Source organism: Hemiscyllium ocellatum, chromosome 6, assembly GCF_020745735.1.
Source record: "Hemiscyllium ocellatum isolate sHemOce1 chromosome 6, sHemOce1.pat.X.cur, whole genome shotgun sequence".
NCBI lineage: Eukaryota > Metazoa > Chordata > Chondrichthyes > Orectolobiformes > Hemiscylliidae > Hemiscyllium > Hemiscyllium ocellatum.
In genome coordinates, this window is record NC_083406.1 from 118,960,732 (window position 1) to 118,987,856 (window position 27,125).

A 27,125-nucleotide genomic window follows, 5' to 3' on the forward strand; every position below is an offset into this window, starting at 1 on the left:
CAAGGTTGCTGTAAATTTGACATTAAAAGTAGAAGACGCTGGTAAAACTCAGCATCAACACAGTTAATGTTTAAAATTAAGTCACATACGACAGGTGTGGAAATGTCTTCCATGACAACAGTTGACGCTAAACCAGTAGTTAATTTTAAATCTGACATAGATAATTTTTTGTTTCGCGAAAGCGTGCGAAAGCATGAAGGGATGTGGGCCAAAGGTAAATACATGGAGTTAGATTCAATAAAATGTGGTGCTGGAAAAAACACAGCAGGTCAGGCAGCGTCTGAGGAGCAAGAGAATAAATGTTTTGGGCTAAACGCTTCATCATTAGGCCACAGATCAGCCACAATCTCATTGAATGGCAAAACAGGCTTGAGGGCACTGAAATACTTACTCCTGTTGTTATATGATCTGAACAAGTATTGAGGTTGAAGCATTAACTGTGTTCTCTCTACAGGTGCTGCCAGAGCTGCTGAGTTTCTCCAGCAGTGTTGGTTTTCATATTTGTTCATTGAGTGTAGATACACTGACAAGGCCACTGATTGCTGCCATACTTGTTTATGCTGTAAATACTTGCTGTCCTCTCACCCACTCATTTGTATGTTCTTCATCTCACCCTAACAACGTACCCTCTTATTCCTTTCTCCGTCCAGTTCATTCAGTTTGCCCTCTACCGTGGTAAGTGTGCCACATCCTGTACCTATGTCTAATGCACGTTGTCACACTCTGCTTTTGGTGTATACTGTTTTCCATGCTCCTTTTACCCTTTCCGGGTCATAATCTATTCTGACATGCAACTTTCTGAATCAGCATTTCTGCTGTGTCCTTTTCTTGAGGCACATGTTTTCTGTGCTGTAGGTGGTGACCTTTCCTTCAATTGTGCTTGCTCCCCCTCTGTTATTTCTGCTCTGACTTACTCCAGGCCTGAACCGAGATAGACTTTAATACCTTTCACTGTGTAAGCTTTGACATTCAATATTACAATTTACTGCAGGCACCTGCACAATGCCATCACAATATATATAATCCCCTCCACTTTCGCCATTCTGAAGCATCTGTTTCCTATGTGACACTTTGGTGTGCACCTTACTTATCCCTAGCTCTTCCTTTCCTACAAAAGCTTCTCATGCAAGCTCAGGAGCTGTAACATCTGCCTCCTTGTCTCCTCCCTATTCATCATCCAGTGCCACAAATACTATCTTTACGTGAAATAGTGATATACTTGTTTTTTATTCTCATTTGGGTCTACTGTATTTCCATTTTTTGTTGATCTCTTGAGGAGAATTCAAAAGATTGCGTGACTACTTTGTCCAACACTTGTATTCAACCGTGAGTGTGGTTGCAAACTTCCAGAAGTATTAATTTTCCCCCCTCATCCCATACTTCCACTGCCTTCCCTATTCTCTTCTAATATAGAGTCATGGAGATGTACAGCACGAAACAGACCCTTCTGTCCAACACAACCATGCTGACCAGATATCCCAACCCAATCTAGTCCCACCTGCCAGCACCCAGTCCATATCCTTCTAAACTCTTCCTATTCATATACCCATCCAAATGTTGCAGTTGTACCAGCCACCACCACTTCCTCTGGCATCCTCATTCCATACACATACCACCCTCTGCATGAAAAAGTTGCCGCTTAGGTCTCTTTTATATCTTTTCCCCTCTCACCCTAAACCGCTGCCCTCTAGTTCTGGACTCCCCCACCCCAGGGAAAAGACTTTGTCTATTTATCCTATCCATGCCCCTCATGATTTTTAAACCTATATAAAGTATGAATGCTAGCTTTTTGTGATTTCATCCATGAGGATCCTGAAATCCTTCTGTATATCTTGCATTTGATAAGGAGCCTATCAAAGGAATTTACCACTAAAATTATGATCCTCTTTGCAGTGCAACATTTTTGTCTCATTTGTTGTCATTGCTTCACTTTAGATGAGTTGTGTTTTCTTGCTTGTTTCCACTCTAGTGCTCCATTTTTAACTACCTAATAGGTCTTTTTATACTACAGGATGGGGCTGAATAAGGAATAAGTATTAAGTTTCTTCAAGGAGATGGTCATAAATTTGTTCGGGAAGAGGCCAATATCAATTTAACCTTTTTTGTTACAGCACTGTTTAAAAACTATTTTTGAGAAGATTTATAGCTGAGGTTGGTGCTAAGTATGTAAGCTAGCTTGCTGAACTTGTTTGTTTTCAGACGTTTCGTCACCATACTCGGTAACATCAGTGAGAGTCACCCATGAAGCACTGGTGGTATGTCCTGCCTCTCTCTTTTATTACTTCAACGAGCTACATCGCACTGCAGCACCCAAGAACTACAAAAAGAGCTACAAGAAGAAAACTATCTCTACAAAGTTTTCATGAAAAACAAATACTCAGTAAACGCAATCCGCCAAATCTTCAGAAATAAGCCCAAACAAGCAGGCACAATGCAACCAAAAACTATAGCACATTATGTAACATCAAAGATATATCAGAAATGACTTCCTGTCCACTCATACCTTGTGGCATCATGGTAGCCCACAAATCTTCCAAACACACTTAAGCAGCGACTAATGAAACTAAAGGATCCATTAGATATTACCAACAAATCCGATGTCATTTGCAAGATACCATGCAAGAACTGTAAAAAAACACTATGTTACCGAACAAGCAGGAAACTTTCCACCAAGATACACGAACACCAACTAGCCACCAAAGACATGACCCACTATCACTAATTTCCATACATATAGAGAAACAAGGGCACCACCTTAATTGGGAAAACACACACAGTCTAGGACAGGCAAAACAGATACGCACAAAAATTCTCAGAGGCATGGTATTCTAACCAGAGCTCCATTAATAATCACATTGATCTAGATCCTGTTGACCTTCCCTTGGGGGGTGGGGGGGAATGAACCAGAAATGACATCACCCACCTTAAGAAACCAAGACCTATAAATAGAGAGGCAGAACATACCAACAGCCTTTACTGGAGACTCTGATGATGTTACGAAATGTGGTGACGAAACGTCTGAAAACAAATCTTCCAGCTCAGTGAGCTAGCTAACTTATTATGTAAAAACCCCAAGACTGTAGGCAGACAAATATTGATGCTTGTTTTGGATTGTATAAATTCTGAAGGTGCTTTCATCTTCAGTAAGGTTGTTGATTTCTGCAATGGGGAGTGAAAGAGAAGGGAAAAACTTTACAGTAGAACCAGTAAGAAATTTTTCAGTCTTAGCTAAACCAAATTAGCTTCATGCAACCCTGAAGTCTTCCACTTCAAAGTACCGAGGCACTGTTTTGAAAAGTTTTTATTTTGCTGGAAAAGTAATTGGCAATAAACCTATAACATCATACTCATTATGACAGAGAGACACCATTTGGCCCATTGAGTTTATGCATTTCTTTCTCATAACGAAAACATAATCTGTCTGAAATGCAATCTGTTGTATCAGATGTTGGGTCATAACAGTCATTATTTTTCTTCTATTGATGTAGGTGTCAGAAATGGGTAGAGAATTGTCGCCGAGCTGACTTGGAAAATAGGTCCGCTGAGCAGCTTCACAAACAGTACCGACTCTGTGCAAGACACTTTGAACAATCCTTGATATGCACAAATGTAAGTTGGAATTCTGTTTATTCCACATCAAGCTGTTAGAGATAATAAGGAATGGCCATTTGGATTTGTTCTATGCATCCCACCAACCAAGTCCCAGCCCACTTCTTCTTATAACTAAGATGTGTATTGCTCAACCTTTTGATCTTCCAGCAAAATAAACTCCTCTGTAAGGTCACAAATTTGAACAAAAATCAGACAGTACTGCAGTCTTCCTCAACAGTCATATACTTAATTGACATTTGTCTCTACCTCTGGGCTGTACAGTTTTTGTAGGGTTGGCCATTCAACTTGTCAAGCCTTCTCTTCATTCCATTGAATCATATCTGCTACAATATGTACATTGACTCTAATTATTCACTTAGTTCAATGTTCTTTGATATGTTTACCCAATAAAACAAGCATCCCATCCTAATACATTTCTGACATTCTAACCATGAATGCTGTATTTTGTAACTTGGGCACTCATTTCATTGCAGATGTTGCAACTACCCTTGCTCACAATTGCAGAAACAAGTAAACAAAACTAAATAGAAGGGGTGAGGGGTGCACGTACAGAAATAAAACTGAGGCAGAGAGACACTGTGGGTACAAGAGAGCAAAGGTTGTCAGGGTGGGATGGTGTGAAAATGACTAAAAAAAATGTGCTTTTTAAATTTTATGGACTTTTCTCCAATATGTAAATTGATATTTTTTGAAAACTTTTTAGGCTAATTCTATTTCCTCATTTCAGTGACCAGTTTTTCAAAAACAAAAAATTATCCCCAGCCCCCTGCGTGTAGAGAGTTGGTTGGTTTCAGTCTTTGAAAACTGAGATAGTTCCTTAGTGGCTTTTTGAGCAAACTAAGTGCGAAACTAAATCATACAGTACCAGGTTAACTTCAGTCCTTGCCTTATGATAGGAGTGCTGCTATTGGCTTTATCATTTCAAGGGCAAGGAGGGAGAACATTCTGGTCAACAATCTTGCCTGTGGTTAAAATACTATGATCCTGCTGGAGGGTTTTGTACTTTTTCTCATCAGACATTCTCAATTAGGAACCGAGGGATTGCTGCATGAGAAAAGACAGAGGTCAGTCTTATTTGCCTTCCATTATCCTGTGATGTTAATAGCGGTAATGGTTAATCAACCTCTACAAACTGGTTTGCAACAGGCCCAGCAATGAGACAACAAAATTCTCAACCCTTGAAAAGCGTTCAGAAGTGCAGGAGCAAAGTCATCTTTCCATCCAAGCCTGAGACATTTGTTCAAGTAACCCGTGTACAGTATTATGATTATTATTCTGAACAATGTCAATCTAAGTTGCATTTAAATGAATCAATGTTTGCTGCTTCTCTACTTCCTAAGCTAGCAAGTATATGTTCTGACAAAGAGTCATTGGACTTGGAACATTAACACTGTTTTTTCTCTACCAATGGTGCCAAACCGGCTGAGTTTCTGCTTGCTGTCTTTGTTTCACAAATCCAACATTTACAGTTCTTAGTGTTTATTAAGTGTAGTAGATTGGTTGCTTTCTCACTGAAGCATTCTTGTCTCTGGCTTTGTTATAATTTGAGTGCCATACCGTCTGTTTGTACTATCCTGGACAAAATAAAGAAGCATTGGGCTATATTCTCTATTTGCTGTTAAATCTTAAAAACGGCCATCTTAACATCTCTTGGGCTTCCTTTCTCAAGTGGCAACATAAACAAGTTGTATAGTCTTCACAAGCTGATTAGTATACTCTCTAGGTCAGTGTAGTCATTCTCCTCTGTGCTGTCTCCAGAGGTACAGTATTATTACTAAACCAGCAAGAACTGCACACTGACTTTGAAGTGAGATTAAATTGCAAGCTTAGTTTGCAATTTCACTTGAATATTAGCTTTTTTTTAATGTATCCAGCATCCTAATTGCATATATATAAAAGGTAAAATACAGTAGAAATGGGAAATCTGGAAAAAAAAACACATCTGGGAAAACTCAACAGGTCAGGTGAAAGGTTACCAACATGAAATGTTTCAGTCTTTTCTCTCCACAGGTGCTGCTGACTTCCTGAATTATACGGGGTTTTATTTTAATTTGCTGTACACGTTCATGAAGTGGCCTATGACTGTCAAATATTATGTACGACTTGGTATCTGGCTGTAATATTATGAACTGGCTGAATAAGTTAGAGGCTATGAGACAGCAACAGAGAAACTGTAAATGGGGAAATTTGAGTTAGAAAGCAATTTGATATCAACAGTAAAGCATGTAACATTATTTGAAATTATAAACTTGTTTCCAGAGCCCTTACAGAACTGTCCTTAAGGATAATGCCGTGCCAACTTTGTTTGACTTAACGAGCCATCTCAATAAACCTGAAGGCAAACACAGAAAGCACAAGAGAATAAAAGACCTGGTAAAGTCACTTCATTACAATAATTGTCGCTTTTTTCCTCTTTTTGTGAACCTCAGGATATGTTAAGATGGTATAAAGCCTTTTCCTTTTCTTTCCTTCTTGTTATAGACTGAGGAAGATTTATTAAGGGTGAAGGCACCAAGAAGTAAGTAGCTCCATCACGCGTAAAGTATGTAACCCTGAAAATAGTATGAACTGATCATATGTTTTTTTTTTAAACGTATATTCCTGGAGCTTTAATTTTTAGTAGGCTGTCTAACCAGATATATGTTTGAACTGGAAGGTGTTATTTCAGCATTAAAAATGATTTCACAAATATTTCTAGAAATATTCTTTCAGAAATAGCTCAATTGCTTATATGATGGCAAGTGACTATAATGTAAAAATGGCACCTTAGAAAATGCCTTGTGTGTACATCCTCTATAGGAATACAGATAATGCATGTAAAATGATTAGGAAAGTTATGACTGAAAGCTAAGTGTGCAAGAAAACAAATTTTTAAAAACCTATAACTTGCATCAGAAAATGTCAAAGCAATTAAAGGTTATGACATGGTCACAAATGAAAGAACCAAGTGCTCAGAGATTGGTGACTGCTGATTCTGAAAGGAAAAATATATACCTGAAGGAAAATGATGAGACGTCTAGCTTAGGGTAAAAAGAGAACTGGTTGATTTGGAGAAAGAGGATCAAGAGGTGGATTTCTTGCATAAGCTGAGTTTGTGGCGAAGAAAGGCAAAATGCTAGAGTAAATGTTTGTTTGACATGGAGTTGAACATGAGTGAACAACGTGGAGTTGCTAAAGGAAAAGATTTAAGTCTTGGGCCAAGAGATACTATGGTCTAACTATGGTCTCAGTTTTGGTGGGGAGAACATTTAAAGTCTAAGTTTGTTCTGAAAAGTAACTAGGATAGTTTGACAAACCCACAAAGTTGGAATCCAACCAACAGCATTAAGGTGAAGTCTATGCTGGTAGAGAGACAGAAAAGAGATTGTGTAATAATAAGGGCACTGAATATGAGATGAATGATTAATTATGCAAGTTGACAAATGCAGATGTCATGATAATATCCAGGCCAAAACTGAAGGAGTTGTATCTAGTTGGAATTAACCTAGAGAGAGAGAGAGAGAATTTTGTGCAAGTGATGGAAATAATGAGATTGAAGGAAGGTGAAGTTAATGATAAAATGGTCAGCCAAAGTCTTTTGTCAACAAGCCCATTTGCAGAAAGATTACAAGATTGAATGTGCATCTGAGGGTGTTTAGTTTATTTTTAATTTGTTCTTGAGATCTGAATGTTATGGGCTAGTGTGGTACTTACTGTTGTTGCCCACAAGGTCTGATGCTTAGCTTCCTGGAACTGTTGCAATTGCGAAGGCATATCCACAGAGCTGTTCGGAAGGGTGGTTCATGACTCTATGACAAGTAAAGGAACGACGATTACAGCTTTAAGTCAGAATGGTGTGTAACTTGCTGGAAAACCTGGTGGTGTTCCTATTGCATCTGCTGCCTTGACAGCTGGAATGAATTTTGAGGTGTAGAGCAAAACTTGTTTAAATTCAGATTGAAATTAGTTCATTATTGATGCTGAGGGAAGAGAAGTACTTGGAAAATTTACATTTTTTATATTTGTTGTTTATTTAATAACTGGGAAATGATGGGCATTTTTAAACAAATGACCTAAAGTATTTCTCTTGGGAGCACAGCCACCTGCAAGTTCCTCGCTGAGCCAGTCACCATCCTGGCTTGGAAAATTATCAGCATTCTTTTTGTATCACTAGGTCAAAATCCTGGAGCTCCTTACCTAACAGCTTTGTGGATGTACCTACCCTCAGTGAGCTTCAGTTTAAGAAAGCAGCTTGTCACCACCTGTTCAAGGGCAGCTACGGATGAGTGATTAATGATGGCTCAATCAGCAAAGCCCATGATCCAGGCATAAAACAAATCTTTGGCCCAACCACAATCCCATTTTAAGGAATTTCTAATTATTTTGGGATCTATTTGCTTTTGATGTTTGAAAGCTACAATCCACACTAGATCTGAAACAACCTTAAACTCTTACCTGTTGTGGTGACCGTTTGGTACTTCAGTGACACCAGAGTTCTAATTTATATAAATCCTCTGAGTGGCCAATTTCTTATCGTATAAATTTCTTCCTATCTATACCAAATTTACCTTCCTCCTTGTATGATTGCAGCTGGTGTTACCACAGGTCAAGCTAGATGCCAGAATGAAATCTGGCATAGTTGATCACAACGCAAACATTGAAGGCTACTCTCTTTAACAGTCAAAGAGAAGTTTGATATATCAACGAAATACAAAAAAGTAAACCAAGCCACGCTATCTATATATAGCAGATTAAAAGATTTCAAAACACAGAGCAAAACTAAGTCTTGTTCACTTTTCATCTGTACCAGTACTGTGAGCTATGAAGCCTTTTCAGAGCTTAGATTTCCTCAGTCTTTTAATAATCTGTTGAGTTTTAATCAAATGCTCCTGCCTTGGAAATTAAACAAACAGCTTTTAATTGCGGTTGTTTATTTCTTTAACTGGTCTGAATGATATCTTTTTTGTAGGAGAGACTATGTTTCTGATCCTGGTCAAGCCACCTTTGAATTGCACCCAAAACACTTCTGAACTCATCCTAGATTCTGCAGCTTAATATTTTCTCTCTCCTATTGTAAAGCTGTACAATATAAACAAACTTCCGTGACCACTTCAGGACGCCTTGCAGTCATCTGCAATCTGAAGCGTATTGGTTTAAAAATGTGATCTAGAAAGAGTGACCGAGTTAAATTTAAATCACTTTGCAAAATTAGATTAACACCCATGTTCCACCAGTGTGAATAGTTGCTAAAATATATCATTTGCATTACCAAGCAGCAAAAAAATTACTGGAGCCCAGGAACTGCAGCAATATCATTGATGTTTTCCAGAAATCTGAAGCTGATACAATAATTTTTAGTATCCTAGTCTAACTCTTCTTTCACAATGTATGGGTACCATTCTGTTAGGTACTTGCTGTACTCTGATTCAGTGATATGTAAGCAATCTGTTTTAGCCTGTTTATCCCCGATACATTTTGGTCTTCACTGGCACAAAACTAAAATGGGAAAGGTGGCCTAACCATGGCTAACAAGGGAAATTAAGGATAGTATCTCATCCAAGAAAATGACATCTAAATTGGACAAAAGAAAACCGTAGATGTGTGGATAGAGAGCAGTTTAGATTCAGCAAAGGAGGATTAAGGGATTGAATAAGAGGGTGGAAATTAGTGGAGGGGGCGGTGATTGGGTTCAAGAGCCTCAAGGTTATGTTGCAGATCTGTAGAACCCAGGTTACACCATACTTGGACTATTGTGTTCGGTTCTGGTTGCTCATTATATGAAGGATGTGGAAGCTTCGGAGAGGGGACAGAGGAGATTTACCAGGATGCTGTCTGGACTAGAGGCCATGGTCTTATGAAAAAAGATTGAGGAGGCTAGGGCTTTTCTCATTGGAGCGAAGAAGGATGAGCGGTGACTTGATAGAGAGGTACAAAATGATGAGAACCATAGTTAGAGTGGATAGCCAGAGATCTTTTCCTAGGATGGAAATGGCTATCGCTAGGGGGCATAATTTTAAGGTGATTGGATGAAGGTCTAAGGGAGATGTCAGAGGTAGGTTCTGTACTCAGAGAGTGATTGATACATGGAATGCACTACCAGCAGTGGTAGCAGACTCAGATACATTTAAGGACATTTAAACGACTCTTGGATCGGCACATGGGAGGTAGTACAATGAAAGGTATGTAGGTTAGTCTGACCTTATAGGAGCAATGTCAAGGGCTGAAGGGCCTGTACAGTTCTATGTTCTATGAAATAAGTACTAGAGTAAGATTGTGGAAAAGATACAGAATCTTTTACAAGCAAGTTGAATGTAAGTGAAGGGCAGAAAATTAATGAAGAAAAATGTAGGTCTCATCACAGACACGGAAGTTATAATGGGGAACAAAGAATGTCAGACCAACTAAATACATTAGACAATAGGTGCAGGAGGAGGCCATTCTGTCCTTTGAGCCTGCACCACCGTTCAATGTGATCATGGCTGATCATCCTTAATCAGTATCCTGTTCCTGTCTTATCTCCATAACCCTTGATTCCACAATCCTCGAGAGCTCTATCCAACTCTTTCTTAAATGAATCCAGAGACTGGGCCTCCACTGCCCTCTGGGGCAGAGCATTCCACACAGCCACCACTCTCTGGGTGAAGAAGTTTCTCCTCATCTCTGTCCTAAATGGTCTACCCTGTATTTTTAAGCTGTGTCCTCTGGTTCGGCACTCACCCATCAGTGGAAACATGTTCCCTGCCTCCAGAGTGTCCAATCCTTTAATAATCTTACATATCTCAATCAGATCCCCCTCTCAGTCTTCTAAAACTCAAGGATATACAAGCCCAGTCGCTCCAGTCATTCAGTGTAAGGTAATCCTGCCATTCCAGGAATTGAGCTCGTGAACCTACGCTGCACTCTCTCAATAGCCAGAATGTCTTTCCTCAAATTTGGAGACCAGAACTGCACACAGTACTCCAGGTGTGGTCTCACCAGGACCAAATACATTGTTAGTTTTGCCTTCACAAAGGATACAAATAATGCTCTAAAAATGTTGGGGATCCCTGGGTTTCGAGAGAGGGAAGAACTGAAGGAAATCAGTATTGATAGGGAATTGGTGTAGGGAAAATTTAAAATGATTGAAGCCTGATTTAAAAACTTAGGCCCAATAATCTACACTCTAAAGTACTTCAGAAAGTGACTGTTGAAATAGTAGATGCATTGGTGGTCATCTATCAAGCTTCTATAAACTCTGGAGTAGTTCCTATGGATTGCAGAGTAGCTAATGTAGCCCTCCTGTCTAAAAAGGAAGTAGAGAGAAAATGGAGTTATAGACCAAGTAGCCTGACATCAGTCGTGTGAAAAAAATCCATTCAACAAGATTTAATAGTACAGCATTTGGGAAACAGTGACAGGATTGGCTAAATGGATTTACAAAAGGGAAATCATTCTCAATGCATCTCCTGGAAAGTTTCAAAGATGTAATTAGTTGATTTGATAAGGAGGAGCTAGTGGATGTGATTTATTTGGACTTTCAGAAGGTGTTTGATAAAGTCTGAAATAAGAGATTAACATGTAAAATTGAAGTATATCAGATTGGGGGTAGTGTACTGATATCGATACAGAAGTGGTTAGCAGATGCGAAGCCATGGAAATAAATGGGTCTTCTTCCAAATTGCAGACAGAGACCAGTGACGTACTGCCAAAGTTAGTGTTTGGACCCCAGCTATTCACAATGTGATAATTTGGGTTAAGAAACTAAACGTAATATGTCCTAAGTTTGCAAAACATGCAAAGCTGGGTGGGAAGATGAGCTGTGAGAATAGAGACATACTTCAGTGTGATTTAGATAAGTTGAGTGAGTGGATAAATGCGTGGCAGATGAAGTATAATGTGAGGTTATCCATTTTGGTCGTAGGAAAGCAGATAATCTGAATAGCAATCGATTAGAAAAGGAGGAGGTGAGTCCTGGGTACCCTTGTACACCAGTTACTGAAAGTAAGCAAGTCCAGCATAGGGTGAAGAAGGCAAATGGTATTTGACCTTGGTGAGATCACGCCTAAAATATTGTGTGCACTTTTGGCCTCCTTATCTGTGAAAAATGGTTTGGCTATAGAGTGAGTGTAATAAAGTTTTACCAAGGTGACTCCTGTAACAGCAGGACTGACGTATGTTTCCAGTGACTGGGAAGACTAGAACCAGTGGTCACAGTTTACAATATGGGATAGGCTGACCAAAATGAGGAGAAATTTCTTCATCCAGAGAGTGGTAAGCCTATGAAATTCTTTGCCACAGAATGAAGTTGTGGAGAAGGAGTTAGATATAATTCTTGGAACTAAAGCGGTCAAAGGATATGTGGGGAAAAGGTACAAGCTCCTGAGTTGGATGATTAGCGGTGATCATGTTGAATGATGATGTATGCTCAATGTGCCAAATGCCTGCTCCTCCTAGTTTCTGTTTCTATATAATGCTGCATTTCAAATCTATAAATTCCCTTGTACATTTATTCCATTAGGATCGCCGATGCTTTTCGAGTTGTGATGCAATAATATACTGATGCACTAATAATACCACTTGACTTTCAATCTACATCTTAGCATTTTTGGCCTGTTAATATTATTTACAGTCTTGAGTTTAGAAGTTAAAAGTAGACAAGGTGAATATAAGAGAGTAACTTAATTGAGTTAGTATTTATTCTTCAGATTTTTGTGTCACAGGTTTGTGCTTATAAACATAGCGCTATAATTCTGTGTAAATTTTGTCCTTAATTTAATTGTCTTTAGCCAGGAAATAACTTGTGTAAATATGTTGAATATGTGACTCTTGTGTTAGCAGAACTTACAGGGAGAGTTTGTCAAATCAACATTTAAGTTGGGTGTATGATTAAGTATAATAAAAATTTTGGCAATAGTTTAAAACATTTTTTTTAATGTTTTTAAGCTGACTGTGATGTCCTGAGAGGTCTGCAGTGTAAACAGGAGGCAATCAATGAACTTGACAAAACAGAACTGGAAGGTGCTACAGAGAGCCTTGAAGAGTCTACTCTTTTGGAAGAATCTTTGAATTTGACACCTGAAGAGAAAGGGAACAAAGAATTTCTCAAAGTTTTATTTGAAACTGTATTGTTGTTGGGGAGGCAAAATGTCCCTTTGGGAGGATCAGCCACTGAAAACCTGAGTAACTTGTGCAATACTCCTGACAACATTCAAGCACTACTGGAATTCCGAATGAATGCAGGCGATGAAATTCTTAGAAAGAGATTTGAAACAACTGCTGTGAATGCAGTGTACTGCCCTAAGAACTTGCAAAAAGACCTTTTGGACATCTGTGAGATGTGCATACGGGAGGAGGTACTCCGAGAAGTTCGTGACAGCAACTTCTTCTCAATTGTGACAGATGAAGTGATCAATGTAGCAGGACTTGACCATGTGTCCCTGTTAATTCGGTTTGTAGATGAGTCTGACTGTCTGAGGCAAGAATTTGTTGGCTTCATACCCTGTGATCTTGACGGGGAGTTCTTGGCCAGTCGGATCCATGAGACTCTTACAGAAAAGTGGGGTCTGAACATGTATTACTGCCGTGGACAAGCATACAATGGTTCTGGCACAATGTGTTACAAAAAGCGAGTTGTTGTGGCTAGCATTTTACAGCAGTGTCCAAAGGCATTGAGCACTCCTTGTTCTTCCTATCCCCTAAACATATGGATTGCGAAGTCCAGTCTCATTTTTGGTATTAACATGGTATTAAGTTTGATGGAAAACATTGTATCATTTTTCAGTTTGTCACCTCAACTCCAGAAGGTTTTTGATGTTGGTGTTGACGGTGTCTATCAAACAAATGAGGAGAAGGCAAAGGAGCTGAAAAAACTCTTTCAAATTAATTGGTATGAAAGACATGACTCTTTTGAAATCTTGGCAGATCTTTATGAAGTACTGGTGACGTGCTTGGATGAGATCAGTTACGATACATGTGGTAGGTGGAATGCTGAGATAGCGACCCAGGCCAGCATGTTGTCCTCAACCATGAGAGATTTTGAAATAGTTGTCTCTGTTATGGTGTTGAAAAATGTTCTCTCATACACAAGAGCCTTTGGCAAAAATCTCCAAGGTCAAGCATCAGACACTTATTTTGCCTCAAGCACTTTGACTGCGGTCCTGCACTCATTAAACGAAATGAGGGACAATATTGATGTGTATCATGAGTTCTGGTTAGAAGAAGCCACCAATTTGTCAATCAAAATGGGAATTGAACTAAAGCTGCCTTGGCGATGCCGCAGGCAGCCTCAAAGTGAAGAGGTTTCTGAGGACACTCCTGAAAACTACTATAAGGAAGCAATTACTGCACCCTTTTTGGACCACATTATTTTAGAAATTGAGGACATGTTTTCCGAGCAGCAGCTAAAGGCTCTCAAGTGCCTGTCGTTGGTGCCTTCTGTTATGGCTCAGCTGAAATATAATACTGCAGAGGAAAACATGGCTGATTTATATAAAGACGATCTTCCAAATCCCGATACCCTTTCAGCAGAATTGCACTGTTGGAAGATAAAATGGAAGCATCGAAGCAGAGATGTTGAACTTCCTAGTACTGTTTTTGACACGCTACGCCATCCTGACATCAAATTCTTTCCAAATGTGTACACTTTACTTAAAATTGTCTCAAACCTACCTATTATCAAGCTCGAAACTGACAAGTATGAAATTGGACGGAAACGGCTGAAAGCGTACTTAAAAATCACTCCGGTTGAGGAACGGACAACCAGTCTGGCACTAATCCACATCAGTTATGATGCTAAACATGACTATGACATGATGGTTGATACCTATGCAAAACTGTACCCAGAGAAAATGCAGCTCGCCCATGTGACTGATTCAGATAGTGTGGACATTAGCAATCATGATGGAAACAGTGTTGAAATTAATAATTTGGATACAAGCACTCGGACAGTGTATGAGGTTGATGGCGAGTGCATGGAGGTGGCAAGCCATACAGTGGCAAGTGGGGTTGTACTCCACCATCAGTCTGCAGGAAGCCTCATGGAGGTCTGCCAGAATTCAGATAAGACTATCATAGAAGTGACCCAGCATCCAGAGGGGACCACAGTAGAACTGCAGCAGTTTCCTGTAAGCGGTACTATGATTGTGACTCAGCATACAGCCGAATCCAGTGTGGAATTGCAACACCATCCGGAAGGGGCTCAGATCAGCCAGCAGCCAATAGAAAGCAGTGTGGGACTGCAGCACCACATAGAGGGAAGAGTGGTGGAGGTGATCCACCATCCAGAGGTGAATGGTGTAGAATTGCAGCATCACTCGGAGGTGAATGGCTTGGAATTGCAGCACCATCCAACAAGCCAAGTTATTGAGGTGAGCACTGTGGAGCTCCAGCCACAAATGGAGTCCAGCAGTGTGGAGTTGCAGCACCAGGTACAGGAGGGTGCAGTATCTCTGCAGCACCATCTGGAGGAAAATACTGTTGAACTACAGCACCACCCAGACACCAATACTGTGGAATTGCACAATCCACAAACTAGCACTATTGAGCTGAGCCATGGAATAGAAGAGACCACCATGGAGGTGGGTCATTGTTTAGAGACTAGTGCCACAACAATAATACAACAACAACAACAGCCACAGCATGGTGCTGTGGAAATGCAGAGCCAGTGCGACTTGCAGCCTAGTGAGATGGAGATACGGCCGCATAAGGTGTCTGTTGCTACAGAGACAGACCATCCGGAGATCGATGAAGTAGATATCATGCCCCATGTGGAACCAGTTGCTACAGAGGTGCAACATCCTTCAGAAGTTACTAGCATAGAAATCCAACATAACCCAGAGCCTGGTGCTACAGAGGTGCAGCAACATTCGGAATCAATCTCTGCAGAGGTACAGCAACCACTGCAGACTAATGCCCCAGATTTGCCTCATTGTGATGAATCTAGTACTGTGATGGAGGACAATCCAGAGAAAGGCGTAGAGGCAATAGAACACCAATCTGTGGAATTCGATCCACATCCCGAGTCGCGTGCCATTGAGCTGGAACAATGCCCTGAGGCAAATGTGGTGGAACTGGAGAACCGTCCAGAAGCAACAGATCTGCAGAACCCTCCTACAGAAGCAGCCACAGTGGAAGTAGACAAAGTGAGCTTGTGTAATCAGGATCTGAATGGTGATGGAATAAAGGTTTTGGAAATAAAAAATTCAGAAGACAGAAATTCAGAGACAGACATTTCTAGTGTAAGTAATGTAAATAGCTCTGAAGTAGCAGTACAATAAAATGATACATTTGCTACTTCCATTATACTTATAACAGTCAACGACTTTAATCTGTGACCAATGCAGGTTGGGCATGTTGAAATGTGAAGACTCCTGCATGAGGGTGCTCTTCAAGATAAGATGTTCGTTTAAGGGTGAAATAAACAACAATTTTTGAATTATTTTCATTCATTGTTTTATTACCCTTCCCTTTGAGTACCATGACATCTTTTACCCATCTCCAATTACCTCTGATTTAAAAATTCTTTGGGCCCAGGAAGGTACCCTTGCCAAAGACACGTCCATGTGTGCAACCTGCTTGCCCATGATGTTTGTTCAAAGGAGTGATATGCTTTTCCTTTAAATGTAGTCTTTGTCAAAACTGCTAAAGTTAAGTATCGAAAAAATGTGAAGGTAAATAACATTTATATACGAACAACAATGTTTAAATTGACATTCTTACCTAGGTACCTTTTCTGGGAGTTGAATTTCCTTAACCTTAAATCTGTGATTTGGAATTTGGTTGTGTCATATTACTCTGATACTTCGTATGAATTTGTAGTGGTTTACCCAGTGTCCATATAAATGTATTGGGTGCTCAACAGGAGTGCAAATTCAGCCTGTACGTTTTAATGCTTTCTTATTTTCCCCTTTGCCCTCAACTGAGATGGAGATACTGATGATATGGTTTGAGCATTTTAATTTCCTGATCTGTTGTAAAAAAAAAGTTACAATCATTGATGGCCATCAAGCTTATTTTAGCAATATGTTTTAACTGAAATGTTTTCTCAAATTGTTTGTCCACCTGCGGTGTCTTTTAAAAGATAATTTGTTTAATAGTTTTTCCTGGGGCAGCTTTGATCCAGTTAGCTCCCCTCACTCCCCCCAGCATTCTCTCTCACTTTCAGATACCATGTCTGTCCTTTCTGTCTCCACTGCTAGGAAAACAAGAATTGGGTGCCACCGCATACTATTTGATAACAATTGAAAATGCTAAAGCTGTTGTGAATTAATGAGCAGTTTCAGAAATTATGTTCTAATTCTTTACATCGCCCCCCCACACCATTCTGGAATGTATTAATTCCGAGCTGACACCTTTTTCTGATATCTGATCAATGGCACTCTTCCACTCTTTACCTAGGTAAGAGGCATAAGATCCACTAAACTGGTCATCATCCTCACCATTAGCCTGGAGTCCAATGATAGGGTTTAGAAGCATTGGCTAACTATCCTGGAAACCAACTTAGTAAAGGAACTATTTAAAGTAAAAATTAACAACTTTATTTCTTAAAGTATAACAGAGAATAATTAACGAACTGCTATTTACAATTTCTTTCTCTAACCTATCTTTTAGCTTCCTTCTATAATACTAGTCTGATAAAACTCCCAATTAAAATTTACAAAACACTTCTTATCTCAAAACCAGGCGACTGTAGGTTCTTGTCTCCAGAGCTTCATGCGTCATCTTTTCTCCTTGTTAGGAATTTCTGCATTGCAGGTTACTGATTGAAAAGGTACTTTTAAGAGAGAGCTACTTTCAAGCAGTGTGTTTACATGCTGGGCTGTGGCACTTCTCCTCTCAACTGTTCAATTTTCCCCAGTCTTACGCTCCAGAACATTGGAATGTGTCGTTGGCTTTTAAGATTGTTAATATGCTTATTTCAAACTTGATTGGAGTTTATGTTTGGGGTATAATTTAACCTGATTGGCCAAATTTGAATTTGTTTTTGTCTCCCAGCAATGAGCTAATAGAGTTTTTTCGATCCAGTGTTATATTGTTTCCTTTTTGGGAACTCTTGGTGCTGTGTTTGGTAGTTCTGCTGTTTTTAACTGTCTTAAAGGTATGCCCACATCTACATGACAACTGGGTGTAATAGTAATCGAAGCAATGTGTTCTTTCTGTCTCCAAGACACAACTTTTAATATTCTTCACTTCACCTTTGTCCATGTGTACTGAGGCTAATTGTAACCATCCGCCTGGGTAAAAGGTGAGGAATGTTTCAGAAATATACTTGACCTCTTCTATCTTAGACTTAGAGATGAGCAAGGAGTGCTGAGTTGCAAAATAATTTCCTCCTTTAAAATCCTGTCTTGAACGCCAGACTTCTGCTTTCACCCCATACTTCTTGTTACCTTTAGCTTAAAGACACTGCTCTTCACTGACAAGTCCACAGGTTTCACCATCCACTGTAACGACATTTCTTCTCATCTCAGTTTGAAACGGCCTACCATGTATACTGAAACCATGACCCCTTGTTCTGGTCTACTCCCTGGCTTAGGGAAGTATCATTCCTGCATCCAATCTGTCCGAACCTGTCAGAAATGTAAATATTTCAGTAAGATCTCCACTTATTCTTCTGAGGTCTAGTGAATACAGGCCCAGTCAAACAATCTCGCTGCATGCCTGGCAAACCTGCCAGCCCAGGAGTCAGTCTGGTGAGTTTTCACAGCATTCCCTCTCCTCCGGCAAAGTACACGATGTGTAAGGAGAACAAAACTGCACATAGTTCTCTGGGTGTGTTCTCACTAAGGCTCCGAACAGCTGGAGTAAGATTTAATAGCTGCTGTCCTCCTAACCTTCACAATGAAAGCCAACATGCAGTTTACCTTTTAAATATTTGTCATCAATGATGAATGTTCAAGGACACTTTCGTTCCTTTGCATATCATTTTCCAATCTCTCACCATTTAAATATTGTTTTGCCAATTTGTTTTCCCACCGAAGTGGATAATTTTACATTATCTATGTTGCACTACATCTGCTATGCATTTTCTCGCTCTTTTTGCCTCTGTCTTCCTCATGGCTCAAAGTCCCATCTAGTTCTGTCTCATCAGCTAATTTGGAAGTATTATGCTTGAATATCTCATCTGAATTGTTGATTTACATTATGGATAGCTGGAACTCGAACATTGATGCCTGAAGTCCTCCACTCCAGAAATAACACATTCTGTTTTCCGCTCTGTTTTTCAAATAGATAACTCAATCTATACCAGTATATTACCAGCAACTTCATGTGTGTTATCCTATATGGGATTTTATTAAATGGTTTTGAAAATTCAAATTCATTGGTCTCTCCATCCATTTTGTCATGTACTCAAAAATAAAACTTCCAGATGGTTTGTCAATTTCCTTTCATAACTCCATGTTAACTTAGTGTAATCTCATTAGTAATTTCTAAGTGCTATATTATGACATTCTTAATTATTGACCTGCACTGTGATTATTTCCTTGCACTACTGAAAACACAATCAGCTGTAATTCCTGATTTTTTTTCCTTTTTTCTTAAACAGTGCGGTTACTTTGTCCCCCCTGTAATTTGTTGGGGTTGTTCCAGAATCTATGCAAATAATGTATTCATGATTTCTTTGGCCACCTCCTTTAGCTACATGGCATGCAGGTAATCAGGCCCTGGGAATTTACCAACTTTTTGTTCTTCTTTTTTAAACTAATACAATATTTCATTCCGTTCCCCTTCCCAAAAGACCCTAGCACCTCTGGGAAATTATTTGTGTCATCTTATGTGATGACAGAACTGAAATAGTTTAGTTGTCCTGCCGTTTCCTTATTCTCCATGATCAATTTCTTGTTTCAGGGTGTAAGGGGCCTTCGTTTGTCTTTCCTATTTTACATACTTAGTTTTTCCAGACTGCTTTTTTATATTCTTTGCAAGCTTGCTCTCATTTTATTTTCCCCTGTTCAGTAATAGTTTGGTTCTCCTTTGCTGAATTCTACACTGCTCCCAATCCTTATGCTCTGCATTTTTTGAGTACTTTATATGACTACTCTTGAGACCCAAAACACCATCCTTAATTTCTTTAATTAACCACGGTTGGAGAACTTTTCCTATTGTGTTCTTTCACCTGAAAATTATAACTGTAGCAATGCATGCATTTGTTCCTTAAATATTAACCATTGTCTGTTGTCACCTGTCACTGTCCACTATTGCATCTTTTGAATTGAGTCACCTTGTCCATTGCAGTTAATTTGTGTCACATCTTCATTGCTTTCTTTGTTTAGATTTTTCAATTTGACCTCTTTTCGACTTCAGTTAAAGAATTCTAAAAGGAAAAAAACGTGATCATAAAGAACTCCTCAGAAGAATATTAATTAACCCCTCGCTGCAGAAAGCCAAATCTAGGATAGTCTTATTCCTTCATTGGTTCCTCAATGTGCTGGTCAAAAAGAAAATCTAATACACCACTCCAGGAATTCACCCACGATGGTATTATTGGTAGTGTTATTTGTACAGTCTATATTGGAATTAAAACCACCAAAGGTTACAGTAGCACTCTTGTACGTTTCTAATTTCCCGTTTAAAGCTATGCTAGGTCACCACTACTGTGTGGAGGCCTAAAGATGAACTCTTCCTAATGTTTTTCACTCCTTGTTGCTTCTTTGCTACACCTGGACAGATTCCACATCTAGTTAACCAGTTTGTATCACGTTGTGGTAATGTTAGTGCGGTAACCCTCTATTTCCTAAATAATCGAAACTATGGATAGGGTAAGCTGCTTACACCTGCCAAATAAAGACCCAGTGGGTAAGTGGTATTGATACAGATAGATGGAGAAAAGTGTATGATCTGAAATGTGCTAAATGTCTTAATCTCACCCATGGTGGCAGGTAGAAGATTAGAGGCCAGTGAAGTGAAAACACTTTGGTCTGCTGATGTCTGTGAAACAGTAATTCTTCATTAGTCATCATTACAAAAGAGGAGGGAAGGCAGAAAAATATATAGTCATTACTGTATTTTAAAACCAATTTAAATCGATATCTTGGAGTTAAGAGAAAAAAAAATATATATATTATATCTAACACATCAGTTTCTTTATTCAGTTAGTGTTTTGTACTTCCAAGGTGAAAATTCCAGCAATACAACATCTGACATGACACCAAAATGTCAAGCATGAGAAAAGGCCACCTATCAATTAAGTCAGGAATCATATGACATCAGGTTATAGTCCAGCAGATGTATTTGAAATCACAAGCTTTTGGAGCGCTGCTCCTTCAGATGAAGTGACTTGGACTATAAACTGGTGTGTGAATTCTGACTGTGTCCACCCCAGCCCAACACTAGCACCTCCACATCAATTTAGACAGCTATTTCTGTTCCCCATAGAATTTAACTGTATTACATGTTAATTTAGTTGATGCTGCTTGGCATCAGCTTTATACTAAACATCTTATTAACAGAATTTACCACTAATTTGCAGGAGGATAAGCCAAGGCAATCTGAGCAAGTCAGTATTTGATCTTACTAAATTAATTCTTGCATTTAAACAGTGACGATTCTTATCTCAGGATCTCTGGGAGTGTGCAGCAATCTTGCCAACAGCCAGAATGCTAAGAAAATATCAGATTACTTTCAAGTTTAGGTTTTATTCCCCTTTTAATGTGTTGATCAGTGATTTATGGTGGCTGACTCAAGAAAGGGAGGAATCCACCAGCTAATGCTGAAACTTTTGCCGTTTTCTTAAACCTGCTCAGAAAAGGAGCACTGTCTCCAGAAAAATTGATTAATTACTCATTGAAAGAAGTGATTGCTATCACCATTAAGTGCATCTCCACAAAGTTAGTATGGAGATATGTATTTAGGACAATTATAGGGCCAACTTCAAGATGCCTGTGGGTAAACCATGATTTGTATCCAAATATACCCATGTTGCTGATGTGAAAGTTGGAGTTGAATTAACTTGTTTTCTAGGAAATTATCATCCTGCAGATTTTTTAAGTATTGTTTTCTATTGGGGCAAATTTCTCAAGTTATGATTCTGTTTTATATGGATAGTGCATTTAAATTAATTGTTCACTTTTCTTCCCAGTGTCTACTGAGCCACATTGTGGTCTATGTTCCATCCTAATCTGTGCCAAATTGAGACTACATTTGGCTTCAATGCCTGTGGATAATGAAGGCAGAAAAATAATTTGTGATTCCAATCCATTTTGTATATATATCAGTGTAGCCTGAGGACTGGACTGTAGTCTCCTTTGTAGAATTGTTGCTGGCCAGAACTCGCACACTGATTACACTCAAGTCAAAAATGACTGCTTGGGTGAGGGCTAGTGTTGCAACCTGTGGAACTACATCCTGTGTTGGTACCTTTGGAGAGGAAAGAAAATGTTTGTTACTATAGGTGTACAGTATATTGGTAGATAGGGCGGTTCTGTGATATGTGTGTACAATGTAGCTGCAATTATCCAGAACTCAAGTATTTTCCTATTATACAATTAAACAATTCCTCAAGGTGTTGGATGGGGAAAGGGAACATTAACACTAGCTTTGAATAAATTCTGCAGTTATTGCAAAGATTGATACAACGGGTTGTGGCTTCTTTGGAACTTGGTACAGGCAATTTGACCAAAGAATCAGTTTGACCTGAGGACACACATAGATGTACTAGTTCCACGTGCAGATACATTTCTAGACTCCCCTTGTAGCTGTTTCACACACCCGAGGAGAAGACTCAGCAGCCCATTTGTTTGTCATGATTGAATCTAAACATCCCCATCAGCAAGTGATCATCCTGAATGAAAATCATTAACTAGGCTGATTCATTGCTGCATCCAAGTTTCGGTTCTCACCTGGTGAAAGTTAACTGGCTCGGCTTAGAAAGGATCTTAAACTTGGGACCATATACTACACTGGATGATGCAGTTCTATACTAGGCCATTGGAGGTAGCTATTTCCATCTTTAATGTAGGTTGTATAGAAAATGCAATGATGATACAGCGCATGACCCTCTATCTAGTTTTTAAGGGGTTGAGTGGATTCCAACAACTCTTATCAGATTTACTAGGTTGAATAATTGATCTGTTTTTATTTGTGTAAAAATTCTATCATTGCTTTCGTGCAGTTGTGTTACACCTGATGCAGCAGGAGCACTATTTCAGTGTGTAAAAGCATGTCTGTATAGACTAATTAACTATTAGCCTGTTACAATTAATTGGTAACTGTTTTATATTTGTTTTAATTTTCAAAGCTACTTGCATTCCAATAGCTGATTGCTTTGGAAATTCATTTCTGTGAATTTTGAATTAATATTGTTTCTTTCAAATTACACTTAAAAGGCTTGCTATTTGTGTTCTCCTTTAATTTATATATTTTTAATAAAAATACACCCACTTGTGAGTTTCCTAAGCCACTTATTAATGTGGAAAGTTATTTTTGTAATGCCCTGTATTATGTACTTGTTAAACATATTTCCAGTTTTTAAAATAAATGCTCCAGTATTATGACTGCCGTTGCCCAATCCCACAACCGTGGCTTAGAGTTTCAGGCATCTGATAAGATCTCTTGTTTGATTTTCAATCTCAGCATCATTTGCTGGGCACAGATAAGGCAAAGGAGCATCACAGTCATGGCACCACCCCTCAGCTTAAGTGAAAGAAAAGGTTTGGTCTAGGCATCTGCTTCCAGTAGCTACCCAATTCGCTGGGCACTGGGTGAGACCAGGATCGAAGACTTGCTTATTGTTCTCTCAATACACTGTTGAAGTTTATACTGAAATGAAGGTTATTTGGTGAATTTCTGGAATAAATGGTGCAATAATGTATATTTTGTCCATTTCTGAACAAGATGTTTATTTCTAACTATTGTATGTAAATATTGGTTTGGGGCAGGGCCTTGTCTCATCCCCCCACACACACAATACTACTTCTGAAAGCCATGATGGGACCTCATTCCCACTTCCATCTTCGCTACTTTTTCCTCACCTGTGCACCCAACTAGAAATAAATGAAAAGCCTCAACATTCAACTTTAAACAGTGTCTTATGTTCTGTTTTATTTTTTGTTTTAATACTTCCACTACAATAAATAATCAAGCACTGCTTAGAAACAGCTCCTGGTATGAGTGAATATGGTTGGTGCTGTTGCTAATGTTTCCCTTTTCAAATAGCCAGCACGTTTCATCGTTTAGGCCATCTCTTGTTTGTTCTGAGCCTAAGAGTCCTGTACTTCAGTGTACTGCTAGGCCTTGATCTATAAAACATTGGAAGAAAAATCTCCTCCACTTGTTTATTCTTGTAGCCTTTTAATTAATTATGAAAGAATCCTGTCAGAATTGTTACCTTTTGTAGAAAGTGAATACAGTGGAATAAGTCGCATTTATGTGTTCTTGTTTTATGTTTACTGTTGCAAGAACTTCTAATTTGGCTTATTTCTGCAGTCTAGACGTTGCATAAATTTTGTGTATCTGTATTTTACAATAAATTGAAAACTTAATGAATGACTTGTGTTATCTTTTCAGAAATCCTTTTGGTCTCTATCTCCCCATCCCCACCTTTTCCTCCTTTTTTGACTTTGCAGAAAAGCACTGTATGCCGCACCTTTTTTTTTAATGAAAGATGTTTAATTTGACCTAGGATACTGGCAACAGGCTTTGTACCCTTAGGGGTTAGATGTCCTAAATTCTCTCCTTTATGTCTGTGTAAGTTTTCTCTTTCTCTCGCACTTTTGTTTTTTCAATCAAAGTTGTGTTGCAACATTCTGTGGTTTTTCCCAATTTAAATAATACTGTTCTCCCTTCCAAAATGTGCTTCACATTTTACCACAGTATACTTCATTTGTTAGTCCAGGTGATAATGGACTTTCATTATCCATTAACCTGCAACCTCGCAACCCTCTGAGATCTTCCATTATCGCCTTGTAACCTTGCCTCTAGAATTCCCTCCATAGATTTCTCTCGCTTTTAAATTTCTTCTTAAGATTAATCCTTAAGCTTCTGTTTCATTGAAATCATGTTTAAGATTATCTGTATTTCTCTATTAGCTGTTGCAGGTAGCAAAGTTTTAACTTTACATTACTGCACTGTCAATTTTTTTAGATTGTTAAAAATAACTTGATGGAAAGTAGTTTTAATCTTGGGTCCTTCTCCCCTTTTAACTTCAGAAGATTGTGCCTGAACAGTTTTTGTTCTTTCATGAGTTGTGGGTGCTGCTGATAAGGCAAGCATTTGTTGTCCATCCCTAATTGCCCTTGAGCTAAGAACAATTGAAAGTCAATCACATTTCTGTAGGTCTGGACCAGTCTGAGGAAGGATGGTAGATTTTCTTCCCTAGAGGGCATAACAAATTCGATGAGCTTTAAAAACTTCAATCAAACAATGGTAGTTGCTGTGGTCAGTTACTGAAGCTAACATTTGATTCAGAATTTAATTGCTTGATTTTTAATTCTGCCACTTGTCATGGTCGGATTTGAGCCCATGCCTCCAGACCATTACCTGAGTCGCTCGAGTATTACTGTCATTGCCACTGTGCTACCACCTTTCCTGACTGCTACATGGATGAAAATTTTACAATTTCAGTAAAGGCTGAATGACCTGCACCTATCTTGTCAGGGGCAGCTTTTCGAAAGTACTATTCTGGGGAGGACATTACCTAATGGTATTACCATTGGACCGTTAATCCTGAGACTTGGGTAATGATCTGAGGACCCAGGTTCGAATATTGCCGCAGCAAATCATGAAATTTAAATTCAGTAAGAGTCTAATGATAACTGTGAATCCATTCTCGATTGTTGGTGAACCTCATCTGGTTCATTAATGCCTTTTTAGGGAAGAAAACTGCTGTCCTTGTCTGGTCAAAATGTGGCTGCCTCTTAACTACCTTGTGGAATGGGTAATAAATGCTGGCATAGCCAGCGAAACCTTCCTCCCATTAATGAATTTTTAAAAATCTTTTTAATTCCATTGCTTTGCTCATTCTATTCTGCAAAATCTGATTAGTTTGATTCAGCTCATTTGACTGGCAAGGCAATATGGCAGTACTTAGACAATATGTGCAGGAGTAGGCCATTCTGCCCTTTGAGCCTGCACCACCATTCAATATGATCATGGCTGATCATCCTTCATCAGTATCCTGTTCCTGCCTTATCTCCATAACCCTTGATTCCACTATCCTTGAGAGTTCTATCCAACGGATTCTTAAATGAATCCAGAGACTGGGCCTCCATTGCCCTCTGGGGCAAAGCATTCCACACTGCCACCACTCTCTGGGTGAAGAAGTTTCTCCTCATCTCTGTCCTAAATGGTCTACTCCGTATTTTTAAGCTGTGTCCTCTGGTTTGGCACACACCCATCAGCGGAAACATGTTTCCTGCCTCCAGAGTGTCCAATCCTTTAATAATCTTATACGTCTCAATCATATCCCCTCAGTCTTTTAAACTCAAGAGTAAACAAGCCCAGTCGCTCCAGTCTTTCAGTGTAAGGTAATCCTGCCATTCCAGGAATTGAGCTAGTGAACCTACGCTGCGCTCCCTCAATAGCCAGAATGTCTTTCCTCAAATTTGGAGATCAGAACTACACACAGTACTCCAGGTGTGGCCTCACCAGGGCCCTGTACAGCTGCAGAAGAAACTCTTTTGCTTCTATACTCAATCCCTCTTGTTATGAAGGCCAGCATGCTATCAGCCGCCTTCACTACCTGCTGTACCTGCATGCTTACCTTCATTGACTGGTGTACAAGAACACCCAGATCTCTCTAATTCCATTTAGGTAGTAATCTGCCTTCCTGTTCTTGCCACCAAAGTGGATGAACATACATTTATCCACATTAAACTGTGTCTGCCATGCATCTGACCACTCACCTAACTTGTCCAAGTCACCCTGTAATCTCCTAACATCCTCATCACATTTCATCCTGCCACCCAGCTTTGTATCATCAGCAAATTTGCTAATGTTATCACTAATACCATCTTCTATATCATTAATATATATTGTAAAAAGCTGCGGTCCCAGTACGGATCCCTGTGGTACTCCACTGGTTACTGCCTGCCATTCCGAAATGGAGCCGTTTATCGCTATTCTTTGTTTCCTATCAGCCAACCAACTTTCAATCCAAGTTAGTACTCTGACCCCAATACCATGCGTCCTAATTTTGCTCACTAACCTCCTATGTAGGACTTTATCAAAAGCTTTCTGAAAGTCCAGGTACACTACATCCACTGGATCTCCCTTGTCCATCTTCAGAGTTACATCCTCAAAAAATTCCAGAAGATTGGTCAAGCATGATTTCCCCTTCATAAATCCATGCTAACTCTGACCTATCCTGTTACTACTATCCAGATGTGTCGTAATTTCATCCTTTATAATAGACTCCAGCATCTTTCCTACCACTGAGGTCAGACTAACTGGTCTATAATTTCCTGCTTTCTCTCTCCCACCTTTCTTAAAAAGTGGTACAACATTAGCCACCCTCCAATCCGCAGGAACTGATCCCGAATCTATCGAACTCTGGAAAATAATCACCAACGCATCCATGATTTCTCGAGCCACCTCCTTCAGTACCCTGGGATGTCGACCAT

At 39.3% G+C, this 27,125-nt stretch overlaps 1 protein-coding gene across 2 annotated transcripts in view; it reads left to right on the forward strand.

Annotated features, from left to right (window-relative positions):
• Positions 1-16,003, forward strand: part of LOC132816558 (52 kDa repressor of the inhibitor of the protein kinase-like) — a 33,455-nt gene extending 17,452 nt beyond the window's left edge. For both annotated transcript variants that reach the window (XM_060826319.1, XM_060826318.1), the window contains exons 2-5: positions 3,489-3,609; positions 5,872-5,985; positions 6,094-6,130; positions 12,514-16,003. In XM_060826319.1, coding sequence (XP_060682302.1) covers positions 3,489-3,609; positions 5,872-5,985; positions 6,094-6,130; positions 12,514-15,845 — 3,604 coding nt within the window. In that variant the 3' untranslated portion in view covers positions 15,846-16,003. The remainder of the gene's footprint in view (positions 1-3,488; positions 3,610-5,871; positions 5,986-6,093; positions 6,131-12,513) is intronic.
• The last annotated feature ends 11,122 nt before the right edge of the window (positions 16,004-27,125 follow it).